At 32.8% G+C, this 15,829-nt stretch overlaps 2 protein-coding genes and 1 pseudogene across 2 annotated transcripts; 1 reads left to right on the top strand and 2 right to left on the bottom strand.

Moving 5' to 3' along the window:
• The first annotated feature begins 495 nt into the window (after positions 1–495).
• On the top strand, positions 496–5,368 carry LOC107434775 (ubiquitin-conjugating enzyme E2 5-like; annotated as a pseudogene).
• A 2,643-nt stretch (positions 5,369–8,011) lies between these two features.
• LOC107408906 (disease resistance protein RPP13) lies at positions 8,012–10,315 on the bottom strand. The gene has a single exon (XM_016031792.3). It carries the CDS (start codon positions 10,313–10,315, stop codon positions 8,012–8,014), a length of 2,304 nt encoding a protein of 767 aa, XP_015887278.3.
• Positions 10,316–12,901: 2,586 nt separating this feature from the next.
• Positions 12,902–15,553, bottom strand: LOC107405605 (disease resistance protein RPP13). Its single transcript, XM_060815346.1, has 2 exons — positions 15,235–15,553; positions 12,902–15,159 (listed from the first exon to the last, which is right to left on the bottom strand). The coding sequence occupies exons 1-2, from the start codon at positions 15,551–15,553 to the stop codon at positions 12,902–12,904; spliced, it is 2,577 nt and encodes an 858-aa protein (XP_060671329.1).
• Between the last annotated feature and the right edge of the window lie 276 nt (positions 15,554–15,829).

Below are 15,829 nucleotides of genomic sequence, written 5' to 3' on the forward strand. Positions count from 1 at the left end.
ACTTATACATACGAAGCAACAGAGAATGACCACAAACGGGCCCACATTGAGCTTTGAATGTAGTGGGTTATTGGGTCCAATACTAATTTTTTTGGGCTCTGAATATGAGTATATTCCCTTCTCGAATTACAGTTTTATTTTTTGTTTTTTTGTTTTTGTTTAATATACAGCTTAAAAATTTTCTATTTGTTTTATTTTTAATATATTTATTTATTTTGAAAAAACTATAAAAAAAGACCCATCTTCTTCTCTCTTCTCTCAATCATATTAAAATAAATCATATATTAAAAACAACTAAAATAATTAAAGTGAATATATAAAAACAATAAAATATTTTTTTTTATTAAAATAAAATAGATTATTTAAGCAAAAATGTTGGTAGAATTACAATTATTTGAAACAGAGAGGCTATATTTCAATTGCGTATTCAAAAAAATATACATTGGACTAAATTATACATGTTTAAAAAATCTAATTGCATTACTCAGCCGCGAGCTCTATATACATTTGCATTTATTGTTTTTCTATAAATATTGTCATTTTTATAGAATAAAACTATTAATAAAGATATCCATTAACTGAACACATTATATTCTTTTGAAAAAATCTTCAAACAGTTCCATCCCAGTATACTCCACCATAGATTGCAGTGACCATCTTCGTCTGCAAATCATACTATATATTACTTGGGAAGTTCAAACAGTTCCACCGTAGTATACTACACCACTGCAGTTATGATAAAAGATTTCTTTTTTGTGTTACAGATATTTTCATTGCTGTTGATTTTAATTTGGTTTTTGGGTTGGGTTTGTTAATGCATTTTCAATCTTTGCTGGTTGAAGTAGAGTAGCTTAGCTTTGTTTTTGGTGTTTTTCATGTGAGTGATTTAAATTAAATTTCAGAGGAGGGAAGTAAATGAAATTAACCAAAAATTAAAAAAAAAAAAAATAAATAAATAAAGAGAACGCTGAGTAATTTCCTAATATAAGCATTATAACAAAAATCCTAAAATGGGCCGAGTGAGGTGTTCAACGATCTCTTTCCGGCTATCTCTCTCCGGCAGCCGCGCAACTCCTCTGATAATAGCATAGGATTTCCGATTTCGATATATGTTCGAATCGATGGACATAGCGTAAGCTTAATAAATTCTTTTTGTGCAATTATTTGAATTTTCGATTTCAATATATATTCAAACTTTGTTTTCTGGTAAAGTAATTCAAAACTTTGACAAAGGATTTCATATTCTATAATTTTGCAATGGCTCAAAGTGGCTAAGGCGTCTAAGTCCGTGAGACGTCAATCCAGGCCCTTGGCTATTCGCTCCACCCATGTTCTGTAAGGTATTTTGCGCATTCATCAATCTTCCACTTGTTATTTTGTTTGAGCTCTGTTTCTCTCTTAGTGTGGTCATTCGTTTTGGTTCGGGGATTAGGTTAGGGGGTTTGGGAGTTTTAATATATATATATATATATATTACTCTGTTTTGATGTATTTTTGTTATTGGGTTTTCGTAAGTTCAGTATTGAAACGCCCATTTTATTGTGAAGCTTCTGGAGAAGGCTTTCAAAAGGGTAAATTTTCTCAAAAGGCCTGGGAATCTCACATGATTTATCAAAATAACTATATAACTCTGTGCATGTGTGCGCAAATGGTGGCTATTCCCATATCACATTATCGTTGGCATGATTTTTCTTTTGGATACTTAAATTTTTCTTCTTTTCTCTCTGTTCTCAGATTTTGCTTTAAAACTTGAAAATAGTACTTTTAAGTTGTGATTATTTTCATTGTAATTTCTGTTTTCTTAGGTTGTTTTACCAGGTTAACGATGGCAATGGTGTATGTTAAGAAAGTGCGAGTTTGTTCAATTATCAATATATATGAACTATATATATATATATATATATATAGATATATATTGTATGGTGTTTGTAACTTGATCTCTTTTATCTTGTTGTTATTTCACAGGTCTAACTTGAAGAAAGGGTTCAAGAAGTTGATAGTCTTACTTCTAAATTTCAGAAGCAATACAGAGAGAAAGAGGAAAGTAAAAGTTAATATCTACCTGCAATAGGAAATTCTGTCTTCTTTTACTGAAGTATTCCTCACTGGTGAGTGATTGTTCTGTTTTTTCGACCTTATACTTTGACGTTTATGGTTTCTAAAACTTTATGATATAGAAATCTATGCCTCGTGTTTTCCTTTTTAATTTTTTTTATTTTTAAGTAGCTTTTCATTTTTGGTTGCTATTGTTTTACTTAAATGTTTACTAGCCCTATGATGCCCATGTAAACAGAACACAAAATGCATGGCCAAAAGGAGAAAAATCTGACATAATATGGATACATCCGCAGACTCTTCAAAATGGTGGATTGAAACAGTTGAAGCTGATACTTGGAGTGCTTGCTTGTAATAAACACCTACACCCTACTTTACCATCTTTTATCATACCTTGATGTTATTTGTGCTATTAACTGCTAATTTTATGGACTTTTTCCTTTCGAGAAAGGAAATTTACTTGTCACTTGCGAAATGAACATCCATGTATGAGGTATCTGTTTTATGATGTTCTGGCTGGATTTGTAGGGTCTCGGTTTCATCCAGTGCTGGTGAGCAGTGGAAAAGGAACAGAACCATTGAGATGAATTGAGTTTTGGTTATTATTCTTCCTGAAATATAGTTTTATCTGTATATTGGCAATTTTACTGCGCTTTTGGTTTTTTACATGAATATTTGTTTTCAGGTTGTTGAACCAAATTGGCATGTGATGTATAACAGACTTCAGACTGCAAAGAGCATAGATGAGGTCTGGTTTCCCACTTACAGAATTTAATCTTTTGGCTGAAAGGGAGTGTGTGTTTTTATATTTCATAGTGATTGTTGCCTTTTTTTCTTCTGATTTTTTGTTGAACTTCTTACTTTGATATTTAATTCAAAAGTTTTGATTTTTGGTTGCAGGAGGCTCATTGAGCAGGATACTGGCTGTAGGGAAAGTGTGTATGATACATATCAATTATGTTGCATAATACCTATTACAATTAATATTTGGAGTTCTTTTGGATTGTTTTTAATTTTTTGTTGTCTTTTGTTGTTATAACAGGATACTGGCTGTAGTGGGAATGTGTTGGGGAAGTAGCTAGACCAAGTTTGTGACTACTACAGGTTAGTTACTCTTTTGCACAATTCACTTTGAGTCTCTTCAAAAGCTAGTGACTACCTTATTCTGCAACTGCTACTGTGCTACATGTGAGATTATGTTACTCTCATTTACATTTCAAAATACATTAACATGCATCCTGTCTGACATTTTGAGTGAATGTCATTTCTCTACTTTCTTTCGTGTCACTTTGAATGGCTATTATTTAGTATGGTTCTGCTTCAGTAGTGTAAGTTATAGCCTCTGTTAATATTTAGTATGGTTATTATCCTTAGTTCGTTGTAAACATTAGCATTCTTGTGTTATTTGTTGTTATCTTGCTAATCTTGTTTGGTTAGAAATAAATTTTAAAAAATTTGATTTATTTGCATAGCTACGCATTTGGCATTAACATTTCTCTTATGTAAAATACATACTTTGAGCATTTTGACTGTCGAAATATGTCCAAATATCTAAGCTAACCATTCAATTTAGTTTGGAATTTTGACTTGTCAGAAAATTTACTTATGTTCTTCTCTGATTCTTCTTCATTGAGGGATTGTAAGTTTGCCAGTTTTTAACTTTCCTCAATGGAGGTATGATGATTATGTTTGTAGATAAACCAAAACTTGGAATGGAATTCTTGGGCTATGGAATATGTCAGGTCCTTATCAGGGAGGTTTATGGAGGATAAGGGTGGAGCTGCCAGATGCTTATCTTTATAAATCTCGATCTATTGGGTTTATTAACAAGTCTACTATCCAAATGTTGACGAAATGTGAGTTGGCAGATGCTAAACATTTAGCATTTTGGCTTGATATTTTCCTTTTTGAATTCTATAATTTGTAAGATGCAAATCCATTGTGAAGCTAATATTGGAGTCTGACTTCTTTGGTGTTTCTTGACGTCTAGGTCTGGCTCGGCTTTTTTAGATGTTATCAACCAGACATGGAGCTCCATGTTTGGTATGTCAATTCTTTACTTTCTTTGCTTATGGAAACTTTTTATGGTTTAGGAATACAAACCCAACAAGATATATTCTTTTTTGTATTTCTTTTTCTTGCTCAGTGATAATGCTATTACTTTTGGAAATTTAGGATTAATTATTTTCATTTTAAAATTTTTCTCAGACCTCATCAATGTGGTTGAAGTATTTCTTCCTCAGTCCGTTATGTATCCAAACCCATCTGATCCATTGAATGGAGAAGCTGCTGCTCTAATGATGTACGATGCATACTGCTCTTGATCAAGGAGTAAAAGGTTATAACCCTTCTTGTGTTTTGCAATCTAAGCACTTAGTTTGTGTCTTTTTGATTTCCACATGGCATGCAAGATACTTCTTTGTATTTCACTTTCTTTTTTATGGTTTTTCATTCAGTCAGGTTGATTTGGGATTCAATTGCAGGAGTCATAGAATTTTCTATCTTAAGTTAATTGTTGCACAGAAGAAAGTCCTTGATCATTAATGATCAGCAGCAATGGTGTCTTGATATATTTTATAATTTTATATCAAGATAATTGGTTCCTCATCAAGTTATACATTAGAAAAGAAGAATGCAAAATCAAACAAGATTTTATTTGCTATTAATCGTGTATGTAAAATATCAAGCAGGTTGTTTTGTTACAAATATAAAAAACATTCGAATGTGTGTATAATTATTGATGTTTATAATGATCCAAAAAGATTCAATTGGTAGCCGATTGTATGCTGTAAATCTTAAACATAAATGAAAACATAAAATAATATGATTATGAACATAACTTCTTTTCTAAATCATGTTTTGTTTATTTGGTGCTTTGTATGAATGCATTCATGTTCTTCTGTACTTTCTTGGTTGTAAATTTTAGGTACCTTTAAGGTGCAAAATTTTCTTAACATTAAATACATAATTTAGATGCAGGTCATGATATTGTTTTCTTTGTGGTGCAGAAGAGGTGGAAGGAAATACTGGTTCGAGAAGGGAAAATGGCAAGGTCAACGGTGGAGCACCTGGTTTCAAAGCTGTAATCTTTAGGATCCGTTAGTTGGCAAGTTGGCAAGTTTTCCAAAAATTCTCAAGTGGTTAGAGTCCAAGTATTTACCTTCTACAAATGTAATCTTGGTGAGTTTTGATGATGATGATGGGAAAAAATCCAAACATTCCCCAAATTGGCATTTGATTTTAATATTTTTCTCTCTTTTTTTTAAAAAAAAAAATATTTCAAAGGATAATGTACTTCCCAATTTTATTTTCATGATTTTCTATAAAAAATATTTTTTAAGATTTTTAAATTATTATTGGTAAAACATATTTATTTTGTTGAAAAATACTTTTAAAAATATTATCTGGTTATTTTTTAGTGTTTATTGTCCCTATATTATATAAATTTTTTTTACTTTATTCTCTTGTGATTTTAAAATTTTGAATTGAAAGTTGGATAGAGACTAATGGTTAGACAAATTAGCAAATTGTAAAAAAAATAAAATAAAATAATTTGAAGACCTATACGTGACTATAATATAAAGATCTCCGATGACATTATTCAAAAAAAAAAAAAAAAAACAAAACAAAACAAAAAAACAAAACAAAAAAACAAGGCATTCTCATTTAAGCATTCAATAAATCTAAAATAATTACATTAGTTAAATACATAAATGCAAATTCATAAATAGGTTTTTTTGCTCATAATAAAAATAGCCAATAGTTGAGAGCGCTTGAATATTTCTTCCCCTATAATAAAACTATGAGCAACAAGATGTTTATTTACTTGTTTCTAATATTAGCAATCTATTGGCATGCCAATTTCGATATAAATATCAAATTGAATGAAAAACTAAAATAAATAAGGCATTTAAATCTAACTAACAAACTATATTCTTTAGAAATAAAAAAGGACTTTCTTAATAATAAAATTCATCAAAAAAATGAAATAACAAAAGAAGAAAAAACTTGAGATAAAACATATTAAAAATAAGCACCGTTGTTGCTACCTCAAATGGTCCCTTCCTTTATACAGGGAACGATAATATTAAATATTGAAAAAATAATATCGTACCAATAAAATCTAGCAAATTTTATCTTTATCATACTATCTCAATAAAGTTCATATTTATTTAGATAAATTTATTTTCACTTGATAAAATTTATATTCATTCTATATAATATCTTAAACTTTATCTCCTATCTCAAATATCAACAAATGACATGAGATTATTTACTATGCAGTACCAAATTTTTTGTAAGCCTTTTTGTATTTCATTCAAGTATTTTAAACTTATAAATCACTAATTAAATCTTATTAAATTTTTCTTTCTAGCTCTCAATCATATACATATAAATATATAATCCATATTAAATAAAGTTATAGCTTTAAACCTTAGATTTGAGCTTTGGTCATCTAAAAATAAAAAAATTTGAACTTGGTTTACTTACTTTGATGAGCACAAATCCTAGACAAACTTCGAAATTGAGCCTAAGCAGTCATATCAAACTAGATTTCATAAAATTTTGAAATTTGAATTATATTTTGAATGTATGTATATAATACTAATTTATAAAAGTAATTTTTTGGGGAAAAAAAAAATTATGACGTTTGAAAGGAAATTATCAACCAATAAATTTGTTGATATATATATTCATGCCTACATGTAAGCGAAGCAATGGAGGATGACCACTAACGGGCCCGAATTGAGGTTTGAGTGTGGTGGGCTGTCTGGTCCAATACCAATTGTTTTTGGTCTCTGAATAAAATTATATTCTTCTCTCCAATTCTAGTTTTTATTTTTTATTTTATAAATTAACAGTTTAACATATGTCTTAAGAAATTATTATTTATATGATTTAAAAAAAATAAAAAAAAACTCATCTTCATTCTCTCTTCCCTCAATCGTATAAAAATAAATCACATTAAAAACACAGTTAGAATAAAATAAATAATTTAAGTAAAAATGTTAAATAGTAGAATTTTAATTATTGGAAAAGAGGGGCTATATTAAATTGCATGTCCAAAAAAATATACATCGGTCTAAATTACACAAGCATGACACAGTTAAAAATTATAATTGCATTACTAAGCGAGCTATATATATATATATATATATTAGCTGAAATACTAAGCGAGCTACATATACATTTCTTTTTGTTGTTTTTCTATAAATATTTGACACTTTTATAAAATCATTATTAAAGATATACATTAATTTAACATACCAGCATACTCCACCACTCCACCATATGTAGATTTTTTTTTTTTTTTTTTTGGTGGGGAAAAAATTGAGTTGTTTTAAAAAGAAAAAGATTCCATTTTTTTACTCCATAAAAACAACCATATATATCAGACATAATACAAATTACCACATCATAGTACAATAATTATTATAAAACAAACATTTTCTTAGGAAAATGAAAAATCAAAAAGTCAAAAAAGAAAGGGATAGCATTGAAGAAAAGTTAAAGAGTAAAAATTAATTAAACAAACGGCCAAATGCCACCAAGTGGAGAAAATCTTCGGTACTCTACCAAGTGGGGCAATTACTGCATTAATAACCATGACTGTGATGATGAAAGATCAATTTCAATTTATGATGAGTTTGCAAGAATATCCGTCCTCCTTCAGCTCTCATTGCTTGATCATGAGCTTCTCCTTCAAATCTGCTTCGATGTCCGATACCTGTACCATTCTGAGGTTAGCCAAGCTCCAGAGTTCATCAGGAAGGTTTGTCAAGCTTGTACATCTTTTTATAACCAGATGCTGAAGGTTGGGCATTGCATGTGTCTCGAGTTCCCACGCTTCAATATCTCTTAAACCAATCATTTTAAAGACTTCCAACTGCGGAAATTCACCCGCCATGAAATGTAGCTGCCGAGACGACATATCACATTTTTTAATCTTTAGGATCTATAAGTTGGCAAGTTTCCCAAGACTTATCAAGTCAACGCTGTTGCAGTTTAGAACTGTAATCTTGGTGAGTTTTGATGATGATAATGATGATAGTGAGCCAACTGTCAACCTATCCAATTTCAAGATTTGCAGGTATTGCGAAGACTCTAGACTTGCCAATATTTCCGACACCATAGATTGATCAATCAGGCATGTATGCGATCGACTTAAATGCAGTTTTCTCAAATTTGGGAACAAAGATTTTCGAAAGAGGATGGCAGTTTTCTTATCAACCTCTACCCTGCACAGGACTTGAAGGTTGCTTAGAGTGTGACCACCTTTTGAAGGTGGTTGGGGCAATCCTATTCCATGTCCTACATAGAGATGCCTTAATTGCTTCATGATCCATATCTCTTTCGGCAGGCCCTCCTCAATCCATGCTTGCACATGAATTGTTTCTAGATAAGGAAGCTTGCATATGGAAGCAGGAATTGCTTTCAACCAAACATAAGCATAAGTAACGGATATTTTAAAGTATCTTAGAAATACTAGCTGTCCTATTTCCTCAGGAATACGATGCAGGGAATGATGTATATTTGAAACCTCAAAAGAAAGCGATCGGATAAACCTAAAGTTTTTCACAGCCCGTTCCAAAGCGTTGTGATCAAAATATGAGGTAAAGAAAAACAAAGACCCAACTGAAAGTGAATTGCAACTAGTGCTTGAGGAGGAAATTCTTTCATAAGAATCAATTTTACCTTGTATGGAAAGTCTCCGAGGGTTGTTGCGATTTGGTAAACTTAGCTCATTCACAAGAACCTCATAAAATTTCTGTTGACTACTCGTCTGTATGCAGAAATCTCTTAGGAGATCATGGATACGACATGTCTTAACACCTCCGTCGCTCCTCCTACTTGCTACCTGGATCAAACTTCGATCGATGAGACCTTCCAAGTACTGTTCTGCAATCTTAATTTCATCCATCTTTCTGCTGTCATTTTGATCAGCTATGAATCCTTCAGCCACCCACAACTGAGTTAGTGTCCTTGCAGAGATTAAATGATCTTCAGGGAAGATGCCGCCATATAAGAAACATACTCTCAATTTATGTGGCAAGTGGTTGTAGCTGAGAGCAAGTATATCTGCACAGCGCTTTTCGTCATTGTTGATGAGGAAAGAATTGACATTGCCAACAAAATCAGACCACGCTCGGTGCGTTTTCTCTTTGTTTGCCAGAATACCTCCTAATACCACAATAGAAAGTGGTAAGCCTTTACAATTTTTTGCAAGTGTCCGTCCGAGACTTTCCAAATTTGAAGGACATTTTTCTCCTAGAAAAGCCTTCTTGCATAACAGTTGCCAACTCGCTTCCTCACTAAGAAATGGTAAGAAATAAGGAGGAATTGAGCTAGCATTTGAAGCAACTTCTTTTTCCCGACTAGTGATTAATATTCTGCTTCCATTTGAGTTGTCGGGAAAACATGCTCTTACCTTATTCCAAAATTCAGGCTCCCACACGTCGTCCATGACGACAAAATACCTCTTTTCTGTCAAGTTTTCACGCAGTGTGGTTTTAAGTTCTTCATCAGACATATTATATGTTTTGTCTGACAATTTCCCAAGGCATTTCAATATATCAAGACGCAGTACGCTGGTTTTGTATTTTTGAGATACATTAACCCATGCACAATGATCAAAGCAATCCTTGATGAGAGGATTGTTATAAATTTTTCTGGCAAGGGTGGTCTTTCCCAAACCACCCATGCCTATGATTGTAATTACCTCTCGTTTTAATCTGCCTCGATCGAGAAGCTGATCGACCAATTTTTTTGTGTCATCGACAAAGCCCATGACATCTTCTTCCTCAACGTCTCTCCTACGTTCCTCCAGTAATTGTTCTGCATTTTCATCTCCATGAGATCGAGCTTCTATGCCATATGTTGTTTTATTGGCATAAATATTCTCAATCCTTTTCCTGAGGCTGGTTGTTTTCTCCGCAACACGGTGAAGCTCGGCTGCATGATCAAGACAATGGAGCAACTTCTTAGGCAGGTTCCTCACCCGTTGCCTAACAACTTGAGCCATGTATCTGTTTATGACATCCTCAGCATCAAAAGCAGCCTCTCTGATTTGGTCGATTAGCTCTTTCACCAAATGATGGTTTGCTTCTTTCCCTTCAGAATCTTTGAGGAAGGCATTCATAAAGCCAAGATCACTTCGAAGCAAATTAACTTCTTTCTTGACTCCACGGAACAAATTTACTTCATGGATGAGCAAATTTTTCAAGTTCTCCAGCACAAAACTAACAACAGCGTCAGTCATTTTGTTAATTTGTCTTCCCTCGCCTAATTATATATCTTTAGGCGAGATTTGCAACTCAACTGGCCAGATCTAAAGCTTCTTGGAGTTAATGGCAACTACTGGTGGTTCAATTCTAGATCTGAAGCTTCTTTTTCATCGTCGTTCTGTGTTCGTCGTCGTTGTTCAAGCTCAACGATGGCTGGCTGGGTTTAAAAGGCAAAGAAGATAAGATTCACTATTCAGATCTAAAGTGGTGGTTAATAGTATTTTGAGACAAAAAAATTATAGTAGACATTATCAATAAATAATTTGTGGAATTAAACATGGAAAGCAATAGAGAATGACTACGAACGGCCCAAAGTGAGGCTTCAGTGTGGTGGGCTATTCGGTCCAATAGCAGTTTTTTAGGCTCTTAATTGAATTATATTGCTTCTTCAATTTTTATTTGTTTTCGTTTAATATATGCCTTGATAATTTTTTTTTAATTTTAATATATAATTTACTTTTGAAAAAATTATTTAAAAAAGCTTATCTTCTTACTCTTTCCTCAGTCATATTAAAATAAATCATATATTAGAAAAATTAAAATCATTAAAGCTGATATATAAAACAATTATATAGGCAATTTAAGTAAAAACATTGATAAACTTTAATTTTTTGAAAAAGAGGTGGTACATTTCTATTTATTGTTCAAAAAAGTATATAATGGGCTAACATATACGCATTTAGTGATTATACATACATATATATATAGTACATTTCAATCTACTGTACTTCTTCAATTTTATGATTTTTTATAAAATATTTTTAATTGATTATTCATAAAAAATTATTTTATTGGAAAATATTTTTTAAAAAAATTATTTGATTCTTTTTTAATGTTTATTGTCCTTAAAGTATATAAAAATTTTACTTTAACCCTCATGATAATGGGAATTAAGATAGAAAGTTAATTAGACTAACAGTTGAACAAATTAGCAAGTTTAAAAGCCAATTTGATCAAAAAAATAATTTAAAAGCCTAAATGTCACTAATGATATATATAATTTAGGGACATCTGATGATATTATTCCAAAAAAGGGGGGGAAAAAAGATAATTCTTATTTAAACATTAGATAAATTTAAAACAATTAAATTAGAAAAATAAATAAAAGCAAAATAATAAAAAAAAAATTTGCTTATAATTAAAGTAGTCAACAATTGAAAAAGCTCGAATATTTCTTCTCCTATAATACTATGGGCAAAGAGATGGTTACTTACCAAGTAATATACCTAGTTTTTTTTATAGTATGAGCAATATCTTTCTTTTTTTATTTATTTATTATGCGGCATTGCCACACTGCCAGTTGAATCTAAACAGGGACGGAACAGAAGCACAGCCTTAGCCAATTTGACTGCGACCTCGACCGCCATTAGTATGAGCAATATCAATCGTGAGACGTGCCAACTTTGAAATAAATGTTAAACTGCATGAAAAAAATAGAGTAAACAAGGCACTTAAATCTGACTAACAAACAGTATCCTTTAAATGTCTTAGAAAATAAAAAGGATTAAAAAATGAAATAAAAAGAAGAACAAAACTAAATTAAACCATATTAAAAATAAGCACCACTGTTGTTATGTTCAAATAGTACCTGATCTCCTTTATGTAAGGGTTGACAGTTTAAAAATAATATTAAATATTCGAATGATAATAATATTTCACAAATAGAATTTGGTCAATTTTATCTTTATCCTACTACAAATTTATATTTATTCCAGAAAAATTCCATCCCCACTCTAGATAAAAGTTATATATATTCTATATGATATCTTAAATTTTATTTCCTAAATTTGCTAGAATTTAATTAGAAATAAAGTGAATAATAATAATAAAATAGATAATTTAAGTAGAAACGTTGTTAGAATTTTAATTACTAAAAAAAAAAAAGAGTTATATTTCAATTGCGTGTTCAAAAAAGCATGCATTGGACTAAATTATACGAGCCAGACACGTTTAAAAATTTTAGTTGCGTTACTAAGTGAGCTATATATACACTTCCATTTGTTATTTTCTATAAATATTTGTCATTTTTATTAAAGATATACATTAACTGAACATATTATATCATTTTGATAAATTCTTTAAACATCTCCATCTCGCCATGCTTCACCATAGAGAGATTAGATTGACTTAACTTCTTCTGCATATCATGCTATACTGGGAAGCTCTTGAGCATGCAGCCATGTGGTGGCTGTTGCTGCCTCTTTTTTTTTTTTTTTTTTGTTGGTATTATGCGTACAAAATCGTAATTAAAATTTTTATTAAATAAAGAAAAACTTCCATTTTCATTCCATAGAAATAACCATATAAATATATATATACATCGGACCATAACGCAAATCGACTACATCACAGTACAATAATTATCATAAAATAAAATAAACATTATCTTAGAAAAAAAAAAAAAAAGAAAAGGATAGCATTGAAGAAAAATGAAAGTAAGAATTAATTAAACAAACAGCCAAAATACCACCTACCTAGTGGTTGCGGGGGAGTAGTATTAATAGCCAAGATGATGGATCAGTTTCAATTTATGATGAGTTTGCAAGAATATCCGTCCTCCTTCATCTTGATTGCTTGATCACGAGCTTCTCCTTCAAATCTGCTTCGATGTTCGATACCTCTACCATTCTGAGGTTGGCCAAGCTCCAGAGTTCATCAGGAAGGTTTCTCAAGCTTGTACATCGCTCTATAACCAGATGCTTAAGGTTGGGCATTGCATGTGTCTCGAGTTCCCACGTTTCAATATCTCTTAAACCAATCATTTTAAAGACTTCCAACTGCGGAAATTCACCCGCCATGAAATGTAGCTGCGAAGGAGAACTAAGCCATCCTCTAATCTTTAGGATCCGTAAGTTCGCAAGTTTCCCAAGACTTCCCATCAAGTGGTTTGAGTCCAAGTATTCGCAGTCTACAAATGTAATCTTGGTGAGTTTTGATGATGATGATGATGATGGGAACAAATCCAACCGCTGCCAAAATTTGAAGTTACTCAATTTCAAGATTTGCAGGTTTCGCAAAGACTCTAGACTTGCCAATATTTCCGACGCCATAGATTCATCAATCTGGCGTCGAAACCATTTACCTAAATGCAGTTTTCTCAAATTTGGGAACAAAGATTTTCGAAAGAGAATGGAAGTTTCCTTATCAACCTGTACAAAGGAAAGGACTTTGAGATTGCTCAAAGTGTGACCAATTTTTGAAGGTGGTTTTAATTCTATTCCATATCTTGCGCAGAGATGTCTTAATTGCTTCATCATCCATATCTCATTTGGAATGTACTTGACAATCCATCCTTCCACGTGAATTGTTTCAAGATATGGAAGCTTGCATATGGAAGCAGGAAATGATTTCCAATAATAAACTAAATAACGTCTGCCCGCAGATGCCATACGAATTCGGCCCGTATATGCTATCTTAAGGTATCTTAGAAATACTAGCTGTCCTATTTCCTTAGGAAAAGTACGGGAACGATGAGATGAATCACTAACCTCAACAGACAACAACCGGACAAACCTAAAGTTCTTCAAAGCCCATTTCAGAGGGTTGTAATGAGAATATGAGTTAAATAACAACAAGGACCCAACAGAAATTGAATTATTGCTAGTCCTTGAAGAGGAAATGCTTTCAGAATCAATGTTACCTTGTATGGATAGTCTTCGAGGGATGCTACTATTTGATGAACGTCTAAGGTCAGCACTATTCACACGAACCTCGTAAAATTTCTCTTGAATGCTCATCTTTATGCAGAAATCTCTTACAAGGTCATGGATACGACACGTCTTCACGCCTCCGTCGCTTTTCCTACTTGCTACCTGGATCAAACTTCGATCGATGAGCTGTTCCAAGTAGTATTCAGCAACATCAATTTCATCCATTTTTCTGCTGTCATTTTGAACAGATATGAATCCTTCAGCAACCCACATTTGAATTAATGTCCTTGCAGGGATCAGAAAATCTTCAGGGAAGACACCGACATACAAGAAACATACTCTCAATTTACGTGGCAAGTAGCTGTAGCTCAGAGCGAGAATATCTGAACAACGCTTGTTGTCATCGTCGATGAGGAACCAATTGACATTGCCAATAAGATTGGACCATGTTTGGGGTGTCTTGTCTTTCTTTGCCAGAATACCTCCCAATACCACAATAGAAAGCGGTAGGCCTTTACAACTTTCTGCAAGTTGCCGCCCGAGACTTTCCAGATTTGAAGGACATTTTTCTTCTTGAAACACCTTTTTGCATAAGAGTTCCCAACTCTCTTCCTTATCAAGAAATGGTAAGAAATAAGGAGGATTTGAGCCCGCATTCGAAGCAACTTCTTTTTCCCGACTAGTGATTAATATTCTGCTTCCATTTGAGTCATTGGGAAAACATGCTCTCATCTCATCCCAAAATTGAGGTTTCCACACGTCATCCATGACGACAAAATACCTCTTTCCTTTCAACTTGTCACGCAATTCGCCTTTAAGTTTTTCATCAGACATGTTATATGTTTCTTCTGATATTGGCCCAACGCACTTCAATATATCAAGAATCAACGCTCTGGTTTTGTATTCTTGAGATACATTAACCCAAGCACAGTGAGCAAAATGATTCTTGATACGAGTATTGTTGTAAACTTTTCTGGCAAGTGTGGTCTTTCCCAAACCACCCATGCCTATGATTGAAATTACCTTGCGTTGTGATCTGCTTCGATCGAGAAGCTGATAGACCAATTTTGCTGTGTCATTGCCAAAGCCTACCACATCTTCTTCCTCAACATTTCTCCGGCGTTGTTGAAGTGATTGTTCTGCCTCTTCATTTGCACGAGATTGAGCTTCTATACCAAATGTTGTTTTATTGGCATAAATATTCTCAATCCTTCATTTGATGCTCTGGGTTTTCTTTGCAACACGGTGAAGCACGAGTGCTTGATCAAAGCAATGGAACAATTTCATCGGCAGCTTCCTTCTCCTTTGCTTTATAACTTGAGCCATGTATGTGTTTATGACATCCTCAGCCCCAAAAGCAGCTTTTCTGATTAGGTCGATTAGCACCTCCACCATTTCCTGACCGTCTCCTTTCCCTTCAGAATCTTTGAGAAATGCATTCATAATGCGAAGATCATCCTGAAGCAAATTAACATCGCCCTTGACTGTACGGAGCAAATCTGCTTCATGGATGAGCAAATTTTCCAACCTCTCCAACACAAAACCAACAACAGCTTCAGTCATTTCGTTAATTTGTCTTCCCTCAGCTTGGCGAGATTTGAAGCTTGAGTGATCAGATCTGAAGCTTCTTGTACTCGTCGTTCAGTTGGTGGCGACTGGTGATGGGTGGCTTTTCATTCAGTTCTTGATCTGAAGCTTCTTTTTCATCGCTCTGTAGTCCTCATCGTTGTTCGCGGTCAACGGTGGCTGGTTGGTTTTAGAAAGTAAAGAAGATGAGCATCCAGTCTAAAGTTTGGCCTGTTGGTTTATTCTTTGCTTTTTCTTTGTTCTTTCGCATCA

The sequence above is a fragment of the Ziziphus jujuba genome, chromosome 3 (genome assembly GCF_031755915.1).
Source record: "Ziziphus jujuba cultivar Dongzao chromosome 3, ASM3175591v1".
Classification (NCBI taxonomy): domain Eukaryota; kingdom Viridiplantae; phylum Streptophyta; class Magnoliopsida; order Rosales; family Rhamnaceae; genus Ziziphus; species Ziziphus jujuba.